The sequence below is a fragment of the Tiliqua scincoides genome, chromosome 4 (assembly GCF_035046505.1).
Source record: "Tiliqua scincoides isolate rTilSci1 chromosome 4, rTilSci1.hap2, whole genome shotgun sequence".
In the NCBI taxonomy this organism is placed as follows: Eukaryota; Metazoa; Chordata; class Lepidosauria; order Squamata; family Scincidae; genus Tiliqua; species Tiliqua scincoides.
Window position 1 is genome coordinate 116,015,051 of NC_089824.1, and position 13,179 is coordinate 116,028,229.

Genomic DNA, 13,179 nt, shown 5'->3' on the forward strand with positions numbered 1-13,179 from the left:
AGAGGTTCCCCTCCCTTCCCCTCTTCAGGCTCTTTGCCGGCTCAGGGGCTTCAGGAGTCTCACTGTTCCTTTGCAAGGGGAACCTCTTCCATGGCTCCTGGGCTATTTCCATGCCTGTGCAAGTCGGAGCCTTTTTGCAGTGTTTTGAGCTGCCTTGAAATGGAGACACCAGTGCAGGGCAAAGGAGGCAAAGGTGTGTGGGACTTTGAATTCCCCCACCCCATTGAGATAAAAACTCCATGGATAAACAGGTTGCACCTGTATTTTATCTTCTCTAGCAACTGCGGACCTCCACAGCCCCACGCCTGGGGCAAAGCTCTGTGATGGTGCCCTCCCACAGGCTATCGCTGCCCCCCCACAGATATCCACCCCCCTACTCACCAGAGGCTCATGGAGCCTCACGTAACCGCAGCCCATGCCGGAGAAACCTCTATGAGGTTCCCCGGCGCTACAAACCGTGCTTCCGGCAAACTGGAAGCACAGTTAACGCCCCTGCAGGCTTCCATGGGGTCCTAACGGTTGGCACCTGGAGCTTTTGCCCCATCTCACCCTATGGTAGGTACGCAACTGTCTAGCAGCTATGATCAACCACCATTTCTCTATAGCTCCAGGAAGCTCAGACAAGTGAGCAGAGCCACCCATTTTATAGAAAGGCAAATACTGCTGTACATGTAATAAAGCAAATCCTTGCATTGTTTGCATCTTTCAGGCCCTCCCATATGTCTGTCTCCTGATCGCGATGCTCTTCTTCATTTATGCAATCATTGGAATGCAGGTAAGCAAATCTCTGGAAATAACTGTGACCACAGCTTCTGCCTGGTAAAGGCAGAACAATAATAGTTAGCATTAGGCATTCAAGTTGCTTCACAATTATTTTCCAGGTTGCAGACAGGCAGCCCAATTCTAAGCTCCTTGGCACCGCCAAGTACAGTGACATCAAAATGGCTACTTCTGCATCCAGCAGTGCCAGGGAGACTGCCAGAGGTCTCCTTGAGGGAAGGGAACATTCATCCCCTTCTCCCAAGGAAAGTCCCAGGCCCTTCAATGGGACTACTTGAGTCTGTGCCAGCTATTTTGCCAGCACAGACTTGAAAAGCCCTGTGTCAGGCTTTGCAGCCCAATGGGGACATAGGATCCGGCAGAGGAGGCCTCTGCCAATCCTTTCCCCCTCCTGGGAAAGATAGGATTGGGCCCTAACTTATATTCTTGATCAGGGTGTCCAAATTTTTTGGCAGGAGGGCAACATCATCTCTCTGACACTGTGTTGGGGGCTGGGAAAAAATAGTTAATTTACATTTCAAATTTGAATAAATTTACTTAATACATTAGAGATGGAATTTATATGAATGAAGGGCTTGCAATAGCTCATGGACTATAAAAGGCCTTGCACAAAGCAAGGCTGACTTTTCCTTTGCTGTCACTGCTGCATCACAGACATGAAACAGTAAGCAGTGGAGGGAGCCCTCATCCCACAGCTCACACGAGAGGTCGAACAGTTGCGTCAGGCCAGCATGGGCTCCAGAAAGTCTCTGGAGGGCCAGAGCTCATTGGAGACTGGGGGCTCCCAGAGGGCCTGATTGGGAGTCCTTGATGGCTGCAAGTGGCCCCAGGTCTGGGGTTTGGGCACCCCTGTTCTTGATGTTTTACAGCATTCTGAAATAATGGTCTTCTTTCTAGGGATTTTACCCTTTCAGAACTGACTTGATTATACGAATTGGATAATCCACTTTCTTCAACACACAGGCATAAAATGTAGAATGACTTTCAAAATGTTCTTTATTGGTGTTTTTAATTTTTAAATGCATAAATTAATCTTAAACAAATGCCTCTTTATGTGTAATAATATTATCATATTATAATGTAGAATAGAATTCCTACTTCTAGATTTAACAAATAAAGTAACTTCTAAACCCTAGTATAAAAAAAAATCTCTTGAATATTCATAAAAAATCTTAAACAATGGATGTACTGCATTTATTCATGAATGACATTGTTGTGCTATTTGGCACACCCCGGAATACCAGAAAAAATCATAAATTAATCAAAATATAGTGCCGTTCCAAAAGAGATTATTTTCTGCTTGCAAAATAAAACTTTCTTTCATAAGAATGTAAGAACAGCCCCGCTGGATCAAGCCATAGGCCCATCTAGTCCAGCTTTTTGTATCTCACAATGGCCCAACAAAATGCCCTAGGGAGCAAACAAGACCACAAGAGACCTGCCTCCTGGTGCCCTTCCTTGGATCTGGCATTCTGACATAACCCATTTCTAAAATCAGGAGGTTGTACATACACATCACAGATGGATGGATTTTTCCTCCAGAAATTTGTCCAATCCCCTTTTAAAGGCATCTAGGCCCGATGCCATCATGACATCCTGTGGCAAGAAGTTCCACAGACCAACTACACACTGAGTAAAGAAATATTTTCTTTTTTCTGTCCTAACTCTCCCAATTTTAGTGGATGTCCCCTGGTTCTGGTGTTGTGTGAGAGGGAAAAGAGCACCTTTCTATCCACTCTATCCTTCCTGTGCATAATTTTGTATGTCTCAGTCATGTCCCCCCTCATGTGTCTCTTTTCTAGACTGACGAGCCCCAAACGCTTTAGCCTTTCCTCATAAGGAAGGTGCCCCAGCCCAGTAACATTTTAGTCACTCTTTTTTGCACCTTTTCCATTTCCACTATGTCCTTTTTGTGATGTGGTGACCAGAACTGGACACAATACCGCAGGTGTGACCTTGCCATTGATTTGTACAATGGCATTACAATATTAGCCATTTTGTTCTCAATACCTTTTCTAATGATCCCAAGCATAGAATTGACCTTCTTTGCCGCCGGCACATTGGGTCGACACTTTCATCAAGCTGTTCACCACCACCCCAAGATCTCTCTTCTGATTTGTCACAGACAGCTCAGAACCCATTATCCTATATGTCTTGATTTTTTGCCCTGGTGTGCATTACTTCACACTTACTTAACATTGAAACACATCTGCCATTTTGCTGCCTGTTCTGCCAGTTTGGAGAGATCCTTATGGAGCTCCTTACAATCGCTTCTGGTCTTCACCACTCGGAAAAGTTTGGTGTCATCTGCAAACTTAGCCACCTCACTGCTCAGCCTTGTCTCCAGGTCATTTATGAAGAGGTTGAAAAGCACCGGTCCCAGGAAAGATCCATGGGGTACATTGCTTTTCACCTCTCTTGATTGTGAAAATTGTCCATTCACACCCACTTTCTGTTTCCTGGTCTTCAACCAGTTCCCAATCCATGAAAAGACCTGCCCTCTAATTCCCTGACTGTGGAGTTTTCTCAGTTGGTGAGGGACCATGTCTAACGCCTTTTCAATCTGGCTTCAGGCCGGGCTTTGGGACAGAAACCGCCTTGGTTGCCTTGGTGGATGACCTACGCCAGGGACTGGACAGGGGAAGTGCGTCCCTGTTGGTCCTGCTGGACCTCTCAGCGGCTTTCGATACCATCGACCATGGTATCCTTCTGGGCCGATTGGCCGAGTTGGGAGCTGGAGGCACTGTTTTGCGGTGGTTCTGCTCCTGCTTGGAGGGTCGGTCCCAGATGGTGGTGCTGGGGGATGCCTGTTCGACACCCTGGCCCTTGAGATGCGGGGTGCCACAGGGCTCAATTCTGTCCCCCATGCTATTTAACATCTACATGAAACCGCTGGGAGAGGTCATCCGGGGGTTTGGAGTGGGGTGCCATCAATATGCTGATGACACCCAGCTCTTTCCTCCAGACTCCAGGGTGGCAGTTGAGGGCCTGGAGCGCTGTCTGGAGGCAGTGAGGATCTGGATGGGGGCTAACAAGCTGAAGTTAAATCCGGATAAGACAGAGGCTCTCCTGGTTCGGAAATCCTCAATGCAGGTGCTGGACTATCGGCTTGCGCTGAATGGGGTTGCACTCTCTCTGAAGGAGCAGGTCCGCAGCTTGGAGGTCCACCTGGACTCGCAGCTGCTCCTGGATTCCCAGGTGGCGGCTGTGGCTAGGGGGGCCTTCGCTCAGCTTCGGCTGGTGCGCCAGCTGCGGCCATACTTGGATCGTGAAGACCTGGCCACGGTGATCCATGCCTCGGTGACATCGAGATTAGATTACTGTAACGCGCTCTATGTGGGGCTGCCCTTGAAGACGGTTCGGAAACTGCAACTAGTGCAGAATGCGGCGGCCCACGTGGTTACTGGAGGTAGGCAGTTTGACCCTGTCAGTCCGCTTCTCCAGCGGCTGCACTGGCTGCCCATTCGTTTCCGGGCCCAATTCAAGGTGTTGGTATTGACCTTTAAAGCCCTATACTGCTCTGGACCAGGGTATCTTAGAGATCGCCTGCTCCCGTACAATCCGGCTCGCCCTCTTAGGTCATCAGAGAAGGCCTTTTTACAAGTGCCGCCGCCTAGGGAGGTACGTGGGGCGGCTGCAAGAAATAGGGCCTTCTCAGTAGTGGCACCAACTACTTGGTGAACACCCTTCCCCTTGACTTAAGAATGGCTCCCTCTCTTGAGACCTTTCGGCAAGGCCTGAAGACCCTTCTGTTTAAACAGGCCTTCTGAGTTCTCGGCCTTTTAACATCTTTTAATATTTTTTACAGGCCTGATTCTTTTATGACTTGCTGCTGCTCTATGCTCTTTTTACCTATTTTTTTTACTCTGACTGCTGTTTTTTATGATGTGTTAATATGTTTTTATTTGTTTTTAAATTGTTTTTAATATGTTGTAAGCCGCCTTTAGTCCCTTCGGGGAGAAAGGCGGGGTAAAAATAAAGTTATTATTATTATTATTATTCTGAAAGTCCAGATATATAATATCCACAGGTTCTCCTGTATCCACATGCCTGTTGACCTTTTCAAAAAATTCTAAAAGGTTCATGAGGCAAGACTAACCCTTACAGAAGTCATGCTGATTCTCCCTTAGCAAGGCTTGTTCGTCTATGTGTTTAGAGATTCTATCTTTCAGACCTAATTCGTCATCTATGACGAATAAGTACAGCTAAAATGTGTACAGCTAAAAATAGCCCATGGCTATTCTTTTCACTGGTAAATAAAACAGACCTTCGAATTTGGTTCGTTTTCCAACCTGTTATAGTTAAGTCCAGTAAGAAATGTGTAGGTTAATGTTTGCATCATGTGCATCTAAAATATTCTTTCATACTAGCCTGGCATCCTCATGTGGTATATTGGTGTATAACACAGCCTTATCTAGTGTTATCAGTACTGTGTCCTTCGTAAGCGAAAATGTCTCTAGTCAGAAAGTAACTTGCAAATATGGATAATGGTGACAGAATTGTTTTAATAAATGAATTTAATTCATATAATGCATGAATTTAAATATTAGCTAGAAGCCCAAAATAGACAAATAGGCCCAAAACAATTGTTCTTTCTGATGGCATGTATGTATAACTCACTGAGATTGTTGGAAATTCATTGTTCAGAAACATAGCTATTTCATTGTCAAATTGGTTGGAAACCTTCAGTCTCGAAAGACTATGGTATAAACCTACAGCACCTGGTATTCCCATGCGGTCTCCCATCCAAGTACTAACCAGGTCTGACCCTGCTTAGCTTCCAAGATCAGATGAGATTGGGCACATGCAGGGTAACAGGTCCATCACTTAAAACCAAGGCCTCTCTAACTGCAATCAATAAATATTCCTAGTGGGATCCAAACTACCCCTCCCTCTAGGTGCTTTACCCATGTGAGGTTCCAGCCCTGTGTGTGTTGGCTAAAGATGGGCCAGATGAAGAAGCAGCTCACAAGGGAAAAGTTAAGCCCTTCTTTTCCTCCTGACCCTTTTATGATGCAAATCATCGCCTCCAAAAGCTGCTTTGGAGTAGGGGTCATGCAGGGCTTCCTTGTACACAGCTGCAGTTGACATGCAGTTTGCCCCACCAAATATTACCAAATATTAACTATGCTGCCCATAGTGGGGTTGAATCTGTGTTTCAGAACAAGGGCCCACTTGACAGCTTACGATATTTAGTTGATTGTCACAGGCATGGACTGAAGACAAAAAGTAGTTTTTAAGACTTCTGAAAGTGGTGTGTGGGAATCTGACTCCTCATGGAGTTTACATGTGTTTCTTTTGCCCCAGTGTTGCTGCTGCTGCTGCAGCTTTACACTCCCTGCATGCTTGTAGAGAGCCTCCACAGGAATGGGAGCACGAAGCCTCCAGCATCTCCTCCATAACTAGAGTGAAGCCTGGGGACAGTTATACACCCCCATATGGTGTAGTGCTCAAAGCAGGTGCCCCTCTGGCTCCACCCTAGTTATGCCTCTGCTTACAGGTTTTTGAAACCATGGAAATTCTCTGAAGCGGCAGAAGTGAAAGGGAGATGAGTGGACAGTCAATGACAGAGGCATACCTAGAGGCAATGCCCTGGATGCCATTTAAGGGGGGTGTCAGCTGCTACTGTGAGTGTGTGCCTGCTATAATCGCTTCCTGAGTGAGAAAGCAACTGCAGCGTGTGGGCGCTCAAATTAGCAGCTGGAGTGTTTTTCACAGCTATGGTTAGGGCAAAATCACTGCTGTGAGTAAATGCATGCTCCAGTAGCTTCCCAAGTCAGGTAGTGACTGCATTACCTGGGTACTCACAGCAGCTGCTGGGGCAATTTTGCTCCAGCCACCGCTGAGAGTGCCCACAAGCTCCAGCCACTTCTCAAGTTGGGAAGACAGCAGCGCCCGCCGCCTGGGCATTCACAGCAGTGGCTTGAACAGTTTCGCCACAGCTGCTGCTGTGAGTGTCCACAAACTCCAGGCACTTCATGACTCAGGAAGTGGCTGCAAGAACCTGGAAATGGTTTGTGTGTGTGTGTGTGTGTGTGTGTGTGTGTGTGTGTGTCAGAGTTCTCTTTTAACACCCCCCTGATGTTGCTGCCCATCTGTAAACAAAGTGGGAGGGGGTGAGATGGACAGCTGAGAACAGGGACAGAAACAGCAAGAGGGAGGAGGGTCACGCACAGCAGCTTCAAGGCTTATCAGAATGACCCAATCCTTTGCATCTCTACTCAGAAGTAGTCCCATTTGCACTGGTCATTCAGTAACGCTTCCACCTCCCAAGTAATAACGGAGCCATGAGGAGCCATGTGTTGGAAAGCGTGATTGCTACGAACCGCCTCCCCTACCCCGGCTTCCCTGCCTCCTCCCCCTCCCTGGGCTTCTCCAGCCAATTCTAAGGCAAGAACCCCCTAGGGCTCCTCCTTCTCCCCCATCTCAGCCAAAGAAAATATCAGACCAACCATCTTTCATCCAATGATCACCAATTCCTATCAGAGATGGACAAGAGAGTCCACTCCCACCTCCCCACCCCCATGGCAAAGTAAAACATTAACCCTTCCCTACCTCCTGGCTGGAACTTTCCTGCTGCTCGCCCAGTCTGAATGGTGACTCCACAAGTCTGTCAGGCCACAAAAAAGAGTAAGCAAGCACACCCATAAACAGATAGACTCCAGTGCGCATGTGTGGGAATCAGTACCAAGTCAGGTGGCCACAGACTCGAGTCAGTGCCCCAGTCATCAGTGCAGGTGACTCAAGTGTACATGAGTCAGCCAGAAATGCTGATTTTGCAGCTCAGACACAAGCCACCTGACTTGAGTTTCCATTCCTGCCTTGAAGGCTCTGAAAAGCTATTGTTTGTCTGCAGCCACAGTTGCTTCCTTTGTCTTGATCAGGCAGAGGTATGATAATCATTCTACCTTGGGGATGGGAGGAAAGAAGGTGGTCAGGGGCCTGAACTGGGAGATGGCTGTATTCGTTGCCTTATCAAACACACTATGTCAAGTTTTCACTTCTCTGGTCTTCAGGTTTTTGGAAATATCAAATTAGATGAAGAAAGCCACATTAACCGCCACAATAACTTCCGCAGCTTCCTAGGCTCACTTATGCTTCTTTTCAGGTAAATGGGTTTTTTAATTCATAGAAACATTTTATATTCAGCATAGCAGTTTTATAGTCTCTAACACGATTTCCAAAAACTTTTGGGAGCTAGTCAGCCAAATATGTGACTGAGGATATTTTTACTTCAAGGGGACCAGTAAACGTTCTGGTACTTGAAATGGGTGTTTGGATCTTTGTTTCTTTGAACAGGCCCTGACCATACATCACAAAGCACTGCTACAGTAACCCTATGGACTGTTAGTAACAAGTTCTGTCTTCCTCTGAAGCAGTGGATACAGGGCTGTAGCCAGCCTTCCTTGTTAGGTGGAGCAGCCACATTTCTGTGTGTGTCCACTCTTGAGGCTGCCTCATGTGGTAGACTAATGGGAGGCAGTGGATTGACAGGGAAATCTGCCCATCCTGTAGCTGCCGCCTCCACTGGCTACTGCTATCCTTGCTTGTCTTGCCTAACCTGTCCTGGTCCTGCACTGCACTGGCCACGTCTGCTCCTGTTCCCACTATTGGAGTTTTTAAAAGACAGAGTAGAAAATGAAGTGTGTGGAGGAGATGAAAATGGTGGCCTAGAACATCTCTAGACCAACTTTCTCATATCCTCTGCACATTTCCTCTTGTAATCATACCTGGGGGGTTGCACCAGCCTCGGGTAGGGTCTGGGAGGCCCGCAGCCTTCTCTGAGGGCCTTCCCGAATCTTGAAATTGCTCTGATCTGTGGTCAGAGCACATTTCTGGTTTTCTCACGAAAACCAGAAGTGCTCTGATTACAGATCGGAGCAATTAGGAGCAGCACGGAGGCTTGCAGACGGACCTCCCAGACCCTCTCCGAGGCCTGTGCAACCCCCCAAGTATGATTACAAGCCCCTGGGTCCCCACTGCGACATGATCGCTGCGGCACTGTGGGACAGCTCCCCCGCCCATGCAAAAACTTAGTGCAGTCCCAAAGTCCAAGTAAGACTTTAGGAACCACTTTGGGAACCACTGCTCTAAAGTCCTTTGTGGGGCAGTGCATCCACTGGCCCTTCTGTGGCTACAGTCCTGAGCTGCTGTTTAATAATGCAAGAAATAATTACATTATGAGAGCAAGGGAGATTTGTTGGATGAAGTAGTAAACTTGAGGAATGGATTGGCTTTGCATGCAGGAGTGCTACAGGGGAGGCATGGCAGGAGATCATGCTTTCATGCCTGGAAGGGAAAGGTTGTGAGCCAGACACCACAGCAACATCTGGACAAAATGGAAATGAGCGGTGTGGCACAGAGCTGGCGTATGTTTACTTTGTGTCCTTCATCTTCTTCTGCTCCTTCTTGGTGAGTTCCCCTTTCCTAACCCTTTGCATTCCAGCCTCATTGAGACATCATTGGCTACAATCCCATGACTGGTAGAATACAGGATATTCCTGAATTATTTTTTCTGCCCCTGTTTTCATTAAAATGGTTGAGAATGCAACATATTATCATTATAAGTAGCTAAAGGAGCCAAAATTTTGCAGTGGGGAACATAAAAAAAGAATTCTGCTGTCATAAAACAAAGTGAAGTGAGTTGCAAATTATTATTATTATTATTCACATTTTTATACCACCCTTCCTCCAAAGAGCTCAGGGCAGTGTACACAGCTTCTCCCCTCCTTTTGTCCTCACAACAACCCTGTGAGGTAGGTGAGGCTGAGAGAAAGTGACTGGCCCAAGGTCACCCAGGAAGCTTCATGGCTAAGGGGAGATTTGAACCTGGAGTCCACCTCCCAAACCATTACACTACCCTGGCTCTTGCCTCTCTTTCCATATGTTCCTCTGCTTTCTTTTGTCCCTGTCTGTCTTCTTTCTCTTCCCCTTCTCATACACTGTTCCTGTTTCCTTCATACTTAGATGCTTAATCTCTTTGTGGCTGTTATCATGGACAATTTTGAATACCTAACTCGGGATTCCTCCATCTTGGGACCGCATCACCTTGATGAATTTGTCCGAATTTGGGCAGAGTATGACAGAGCTGCGTGGTACGTAGGCCTGCTCCTAGTTATTTTTCAAGAACTATTGAGATTTTGTTCCTAGGTCAAGTGTAAATGGAGTGGAACTAGTCTTTCTCTGTTCCATAGCCTCTACATTTACTTATGTGAAACCCTCTTTGAAGCAGCTGAGGTGGTCTTACTAAAACAACTGCAAAAGATCCTGCTCAAACAACTGGTTTGAATTGAGCTGGTTTGAATTATGGGTTATGTTTAACTTCAGGATTAAAACCATTTTTTTCCCCTAAGGTCTACATGCCGCATCTTTTAAAAGCAGTGGTTCCCAACCTTTAGGAACCCACAGTCTACTGGAGCAAAAATTGGAATCGTGGACCACATGTGGCTGTGGGGGGTTCAGTCTCTGCCCACAGTGGTGGTCTGTCCCACAGTGCTCTCCCACAGAGAGGACAGTGAATTGACTACTCACAGCTACATCTGACACTTCAGTGGTTATAGCTGTGGGCAGTCCATTCTCTGCCCTCATTGGTGGTCCTTGGGAGTTTGCTTGCTTGGTGAGACACTGGAAGTGATTAAAGGTGATTTTTTTTCCTGAGACCTCGCAGACCAATTCTCAAAGTCTCGTGGACCACCTATGTTCCATGGACCACAATGTGTTTTAAAGGGAAGATTTTTAGTCCAATAATAATGATTTTACAAGCATCTCTGCTGTCCTCTTAAATAAGAGCAGCTCCACACTTCATACACCAGTTCTGTCTACCACAGGTACACCAGTGTTTTCTGAAGCAAATGTGTAAGGAATAGATGACAGACACACATCCGTAACCATATACACATATAGGGAGCTTCCAGATGAATGTACAATGATTTTAAGGATGTGCATGCTTTGTTATCAAGAACAAAGGTCTGAGGCTGAAGGAGATTGGCTTATTTAGCATCCACACAAACACACAACTGTATTGCTAACTGGTGAAACTAAGGCCCAAATCCTTACCAACTTTCCAACACTGGCAAAGCGGTGCCAATAGGACATGTACTGCATCCTGCAGTTGGGTGTCACTCACAGAGGCCTCCTCAAAGTAAGAGAATGTTTGTTCCCTTACCTCAGATCTCCATTGCCTTTATGTCAGTGCTGGAAAGTGGGTTAGGATTGCGCCCTAATTTACTGAGAATAGCTCACAAATATGTAAGCATCAGTGCAGTTGGTAGAAGCAACTGCTGATCTAGCAAAGGAGCAAGGGAACCAGCCTGGACTTGGAGGTGTTCACAATGCTGGAAACATCAGGTGCACAAAGATGAACCTAAACACTTAAGTAAGCTGAACACCTTACTTATCACCAGTGGCGATCCTAGCCCCTGTGCTGCCTGGGCCAGGACTGTAAAATGCCCCACACACACACACACACACTGAGGAAAACGACCCCTTCCGCACTGATAGCATTCCGCACTGATAGCACTTCTGAGGGCCAGAGATGCCACGCACAGCCTCTTTGTTGCTCAGAAGGCCTTCTAAGGCATGACGTTTTGAGGCCCTCTAGAAACCTTAAAAGGCCTAAAAACATCACCTCCAGTTTCCCGGAGATCTCAGAACTCCTCTGGATGAGGAGGTAGTGGGCACAGGTGGCCCTTAGGGCAGTGGCCCCCTAGCTGTGCAACCCGGGAGCATTTGCACTTGTGGACCCCCTCCCCCAGGTATGCCACTGCTTATCATACAGACAGGAGGAGGCATAATTCCCTGGACCTTCCACCAGTTGCAGTGACTGACCAATCATGTTGGGATGAAAGACTTCTTAGCCTATCTCCTAATTTGGGCAGGTTCTAGTAAGTTTTGCTTTGCTTTGTTCTTACATCTCTGTTAAAAGTTGGATTGTGCTTCATAAGAAGACTCTCTCGCATCATAATGGCTGGACCCTGGTCCCAGGCAGCCTGACAGTGGAGTTTGTGTTTGCTGCAAGAAACACCAGTATTACATTGGCAGCAAAAACATGTGCCATTTAAAGTATGGATCTGCTTTAAGCACTCCCATTTTGGGATAGCAGATATCAATGTACTTGCCTCACTCGAATGTTTGGGTACAGTGATGTTCTCGCCTGAACTGGCATCAGTACTGTCTGGCACCATAAGTAATCTTATTGGATCCAAAATTTCTATCTGAGAACTTGAGACTGCCTTGGGTCACCTTTTAGAGTCCTGTCTGGCAAGGTGCCTTTTAAAATCTATATCACTATTCACAGATTTGAGAAAGAAATTGGGTCATCTCTGAAGCTCTTGAAACACTGAAATCTCACCTACCTGAAGTGATATCTAAGTTGGTTACTTTCTGTGAATTCATCCAAATGGCTCTTCTCCTGATATGACCAGTTCATGATGTAATCTTATAAACAGGGACAGCTGAACCAATGCTACTGTCTGATTCTGCCCCCACAACCAAGGGGGGGAAAAGAGCTACTTAGCCCAGCTTCATTCTGCATGATCCTCATGATAAAACAGGAAGTGTAGGTCATGCTGAAAATTCCCAGCATATCTGCATTTTCTGTTTTATTTAATGGAATGACAAGGAGGGAGCCACAGAAGTGGTTGGTTCCCTTCACTACTTCCTTGCGCAATCCCTTTAAATTTAAACAGACTCTGTAAGGAAGAAACAAAGGGAGGTGGTAGTGAAGTGGATCTTCTCTCTGTTGTTGTTTTGTGTGTGTGTGTGAGCAGGAAGTAGACCTGGGTTGGAGGGAGGAAGCAGCAGAGGGGATGAAGGACATTGCCTTTTCTCCGACCCATCTCATGCTTTGGCATAAACCACATCAGGTTTGGCCTGCCCTACTCACGTACATTTTCAACCTGGCTGGGTTCCTCTTTTGTTTTCAGTGACATTCTGTAAGGCTTTAAGAGAACACAAAGCATGGTTTGGAGAGAACAACTGGCATTGAATATCACCTTTGGAATCAGAGTTGAAATGCACTAACAGGAGAATCTTACAGGGCAAATCTTGTGAACTCTGCCATATTCAACAGCAAGCTGGGAAGGGTTGCATGTTTGACTGTTTCTTTCTCTCTTAATCTAGAACACTATATACAGAAAACTGGCACACCAAGAACAAGGCTAGGCCTGAATTTTTCTCACGAACGTGCTGCTTTTGTATATGTAAATAAAGATTTTCCCTCCTCTGTAGGGATAAATCAAATGTTATCCCCTGCCTTTAGCCTGAAATGGTAAAGCGCAACAAAAGCTGCTTCACATGATTATCCTTTGAGAGTGTTGTTTCAGTTTTCAGATGTGCATGTGTTGCCCAGTTCTGCTCCTTGCAGCTTTCAACTGAATTTTAGAAGTAGCAATGAAGTAT

General features: G+C 46.4%; 1 protein-coding gene and 1 pseudogene across 1 annotated transcript in view; one reads left to right on the forward strand and one right to left on the reverse strand.

The window, feature by feature from the left end:
• The window catches only part of CACNA1E (calcium voltage-gated channel subunit alpha1 E), a 360,216-nt gene that overhangs the window by 299,368 nt on the left and 47,669 nt on the right, over nt 1–13,179 (forward strand). Inside the window, exons 35-38 of the mRNA XM_066623540.1 lie at nt 710–775; nt 7,797–7,888; nt 9,027–9,192; nt 9,748–9,875. Coding sequence (XP_066479637.1) covers nt 710–775; nt 7,797–7,888; nt 9,027–9,192; nt 9,748–9,875 — 452 coding nt within the window. The remainder of the gene's footprint in view (nt 1–709; nt 776–7,796; nt 7,889–9,026; nt 9,193–9,747; nt 9,876–13,179) is intronic.
• On the reverse strand, nt 5,490–5,608 carry LOC136650811 (5S ribosomal RNA; annotated as a pseudogene).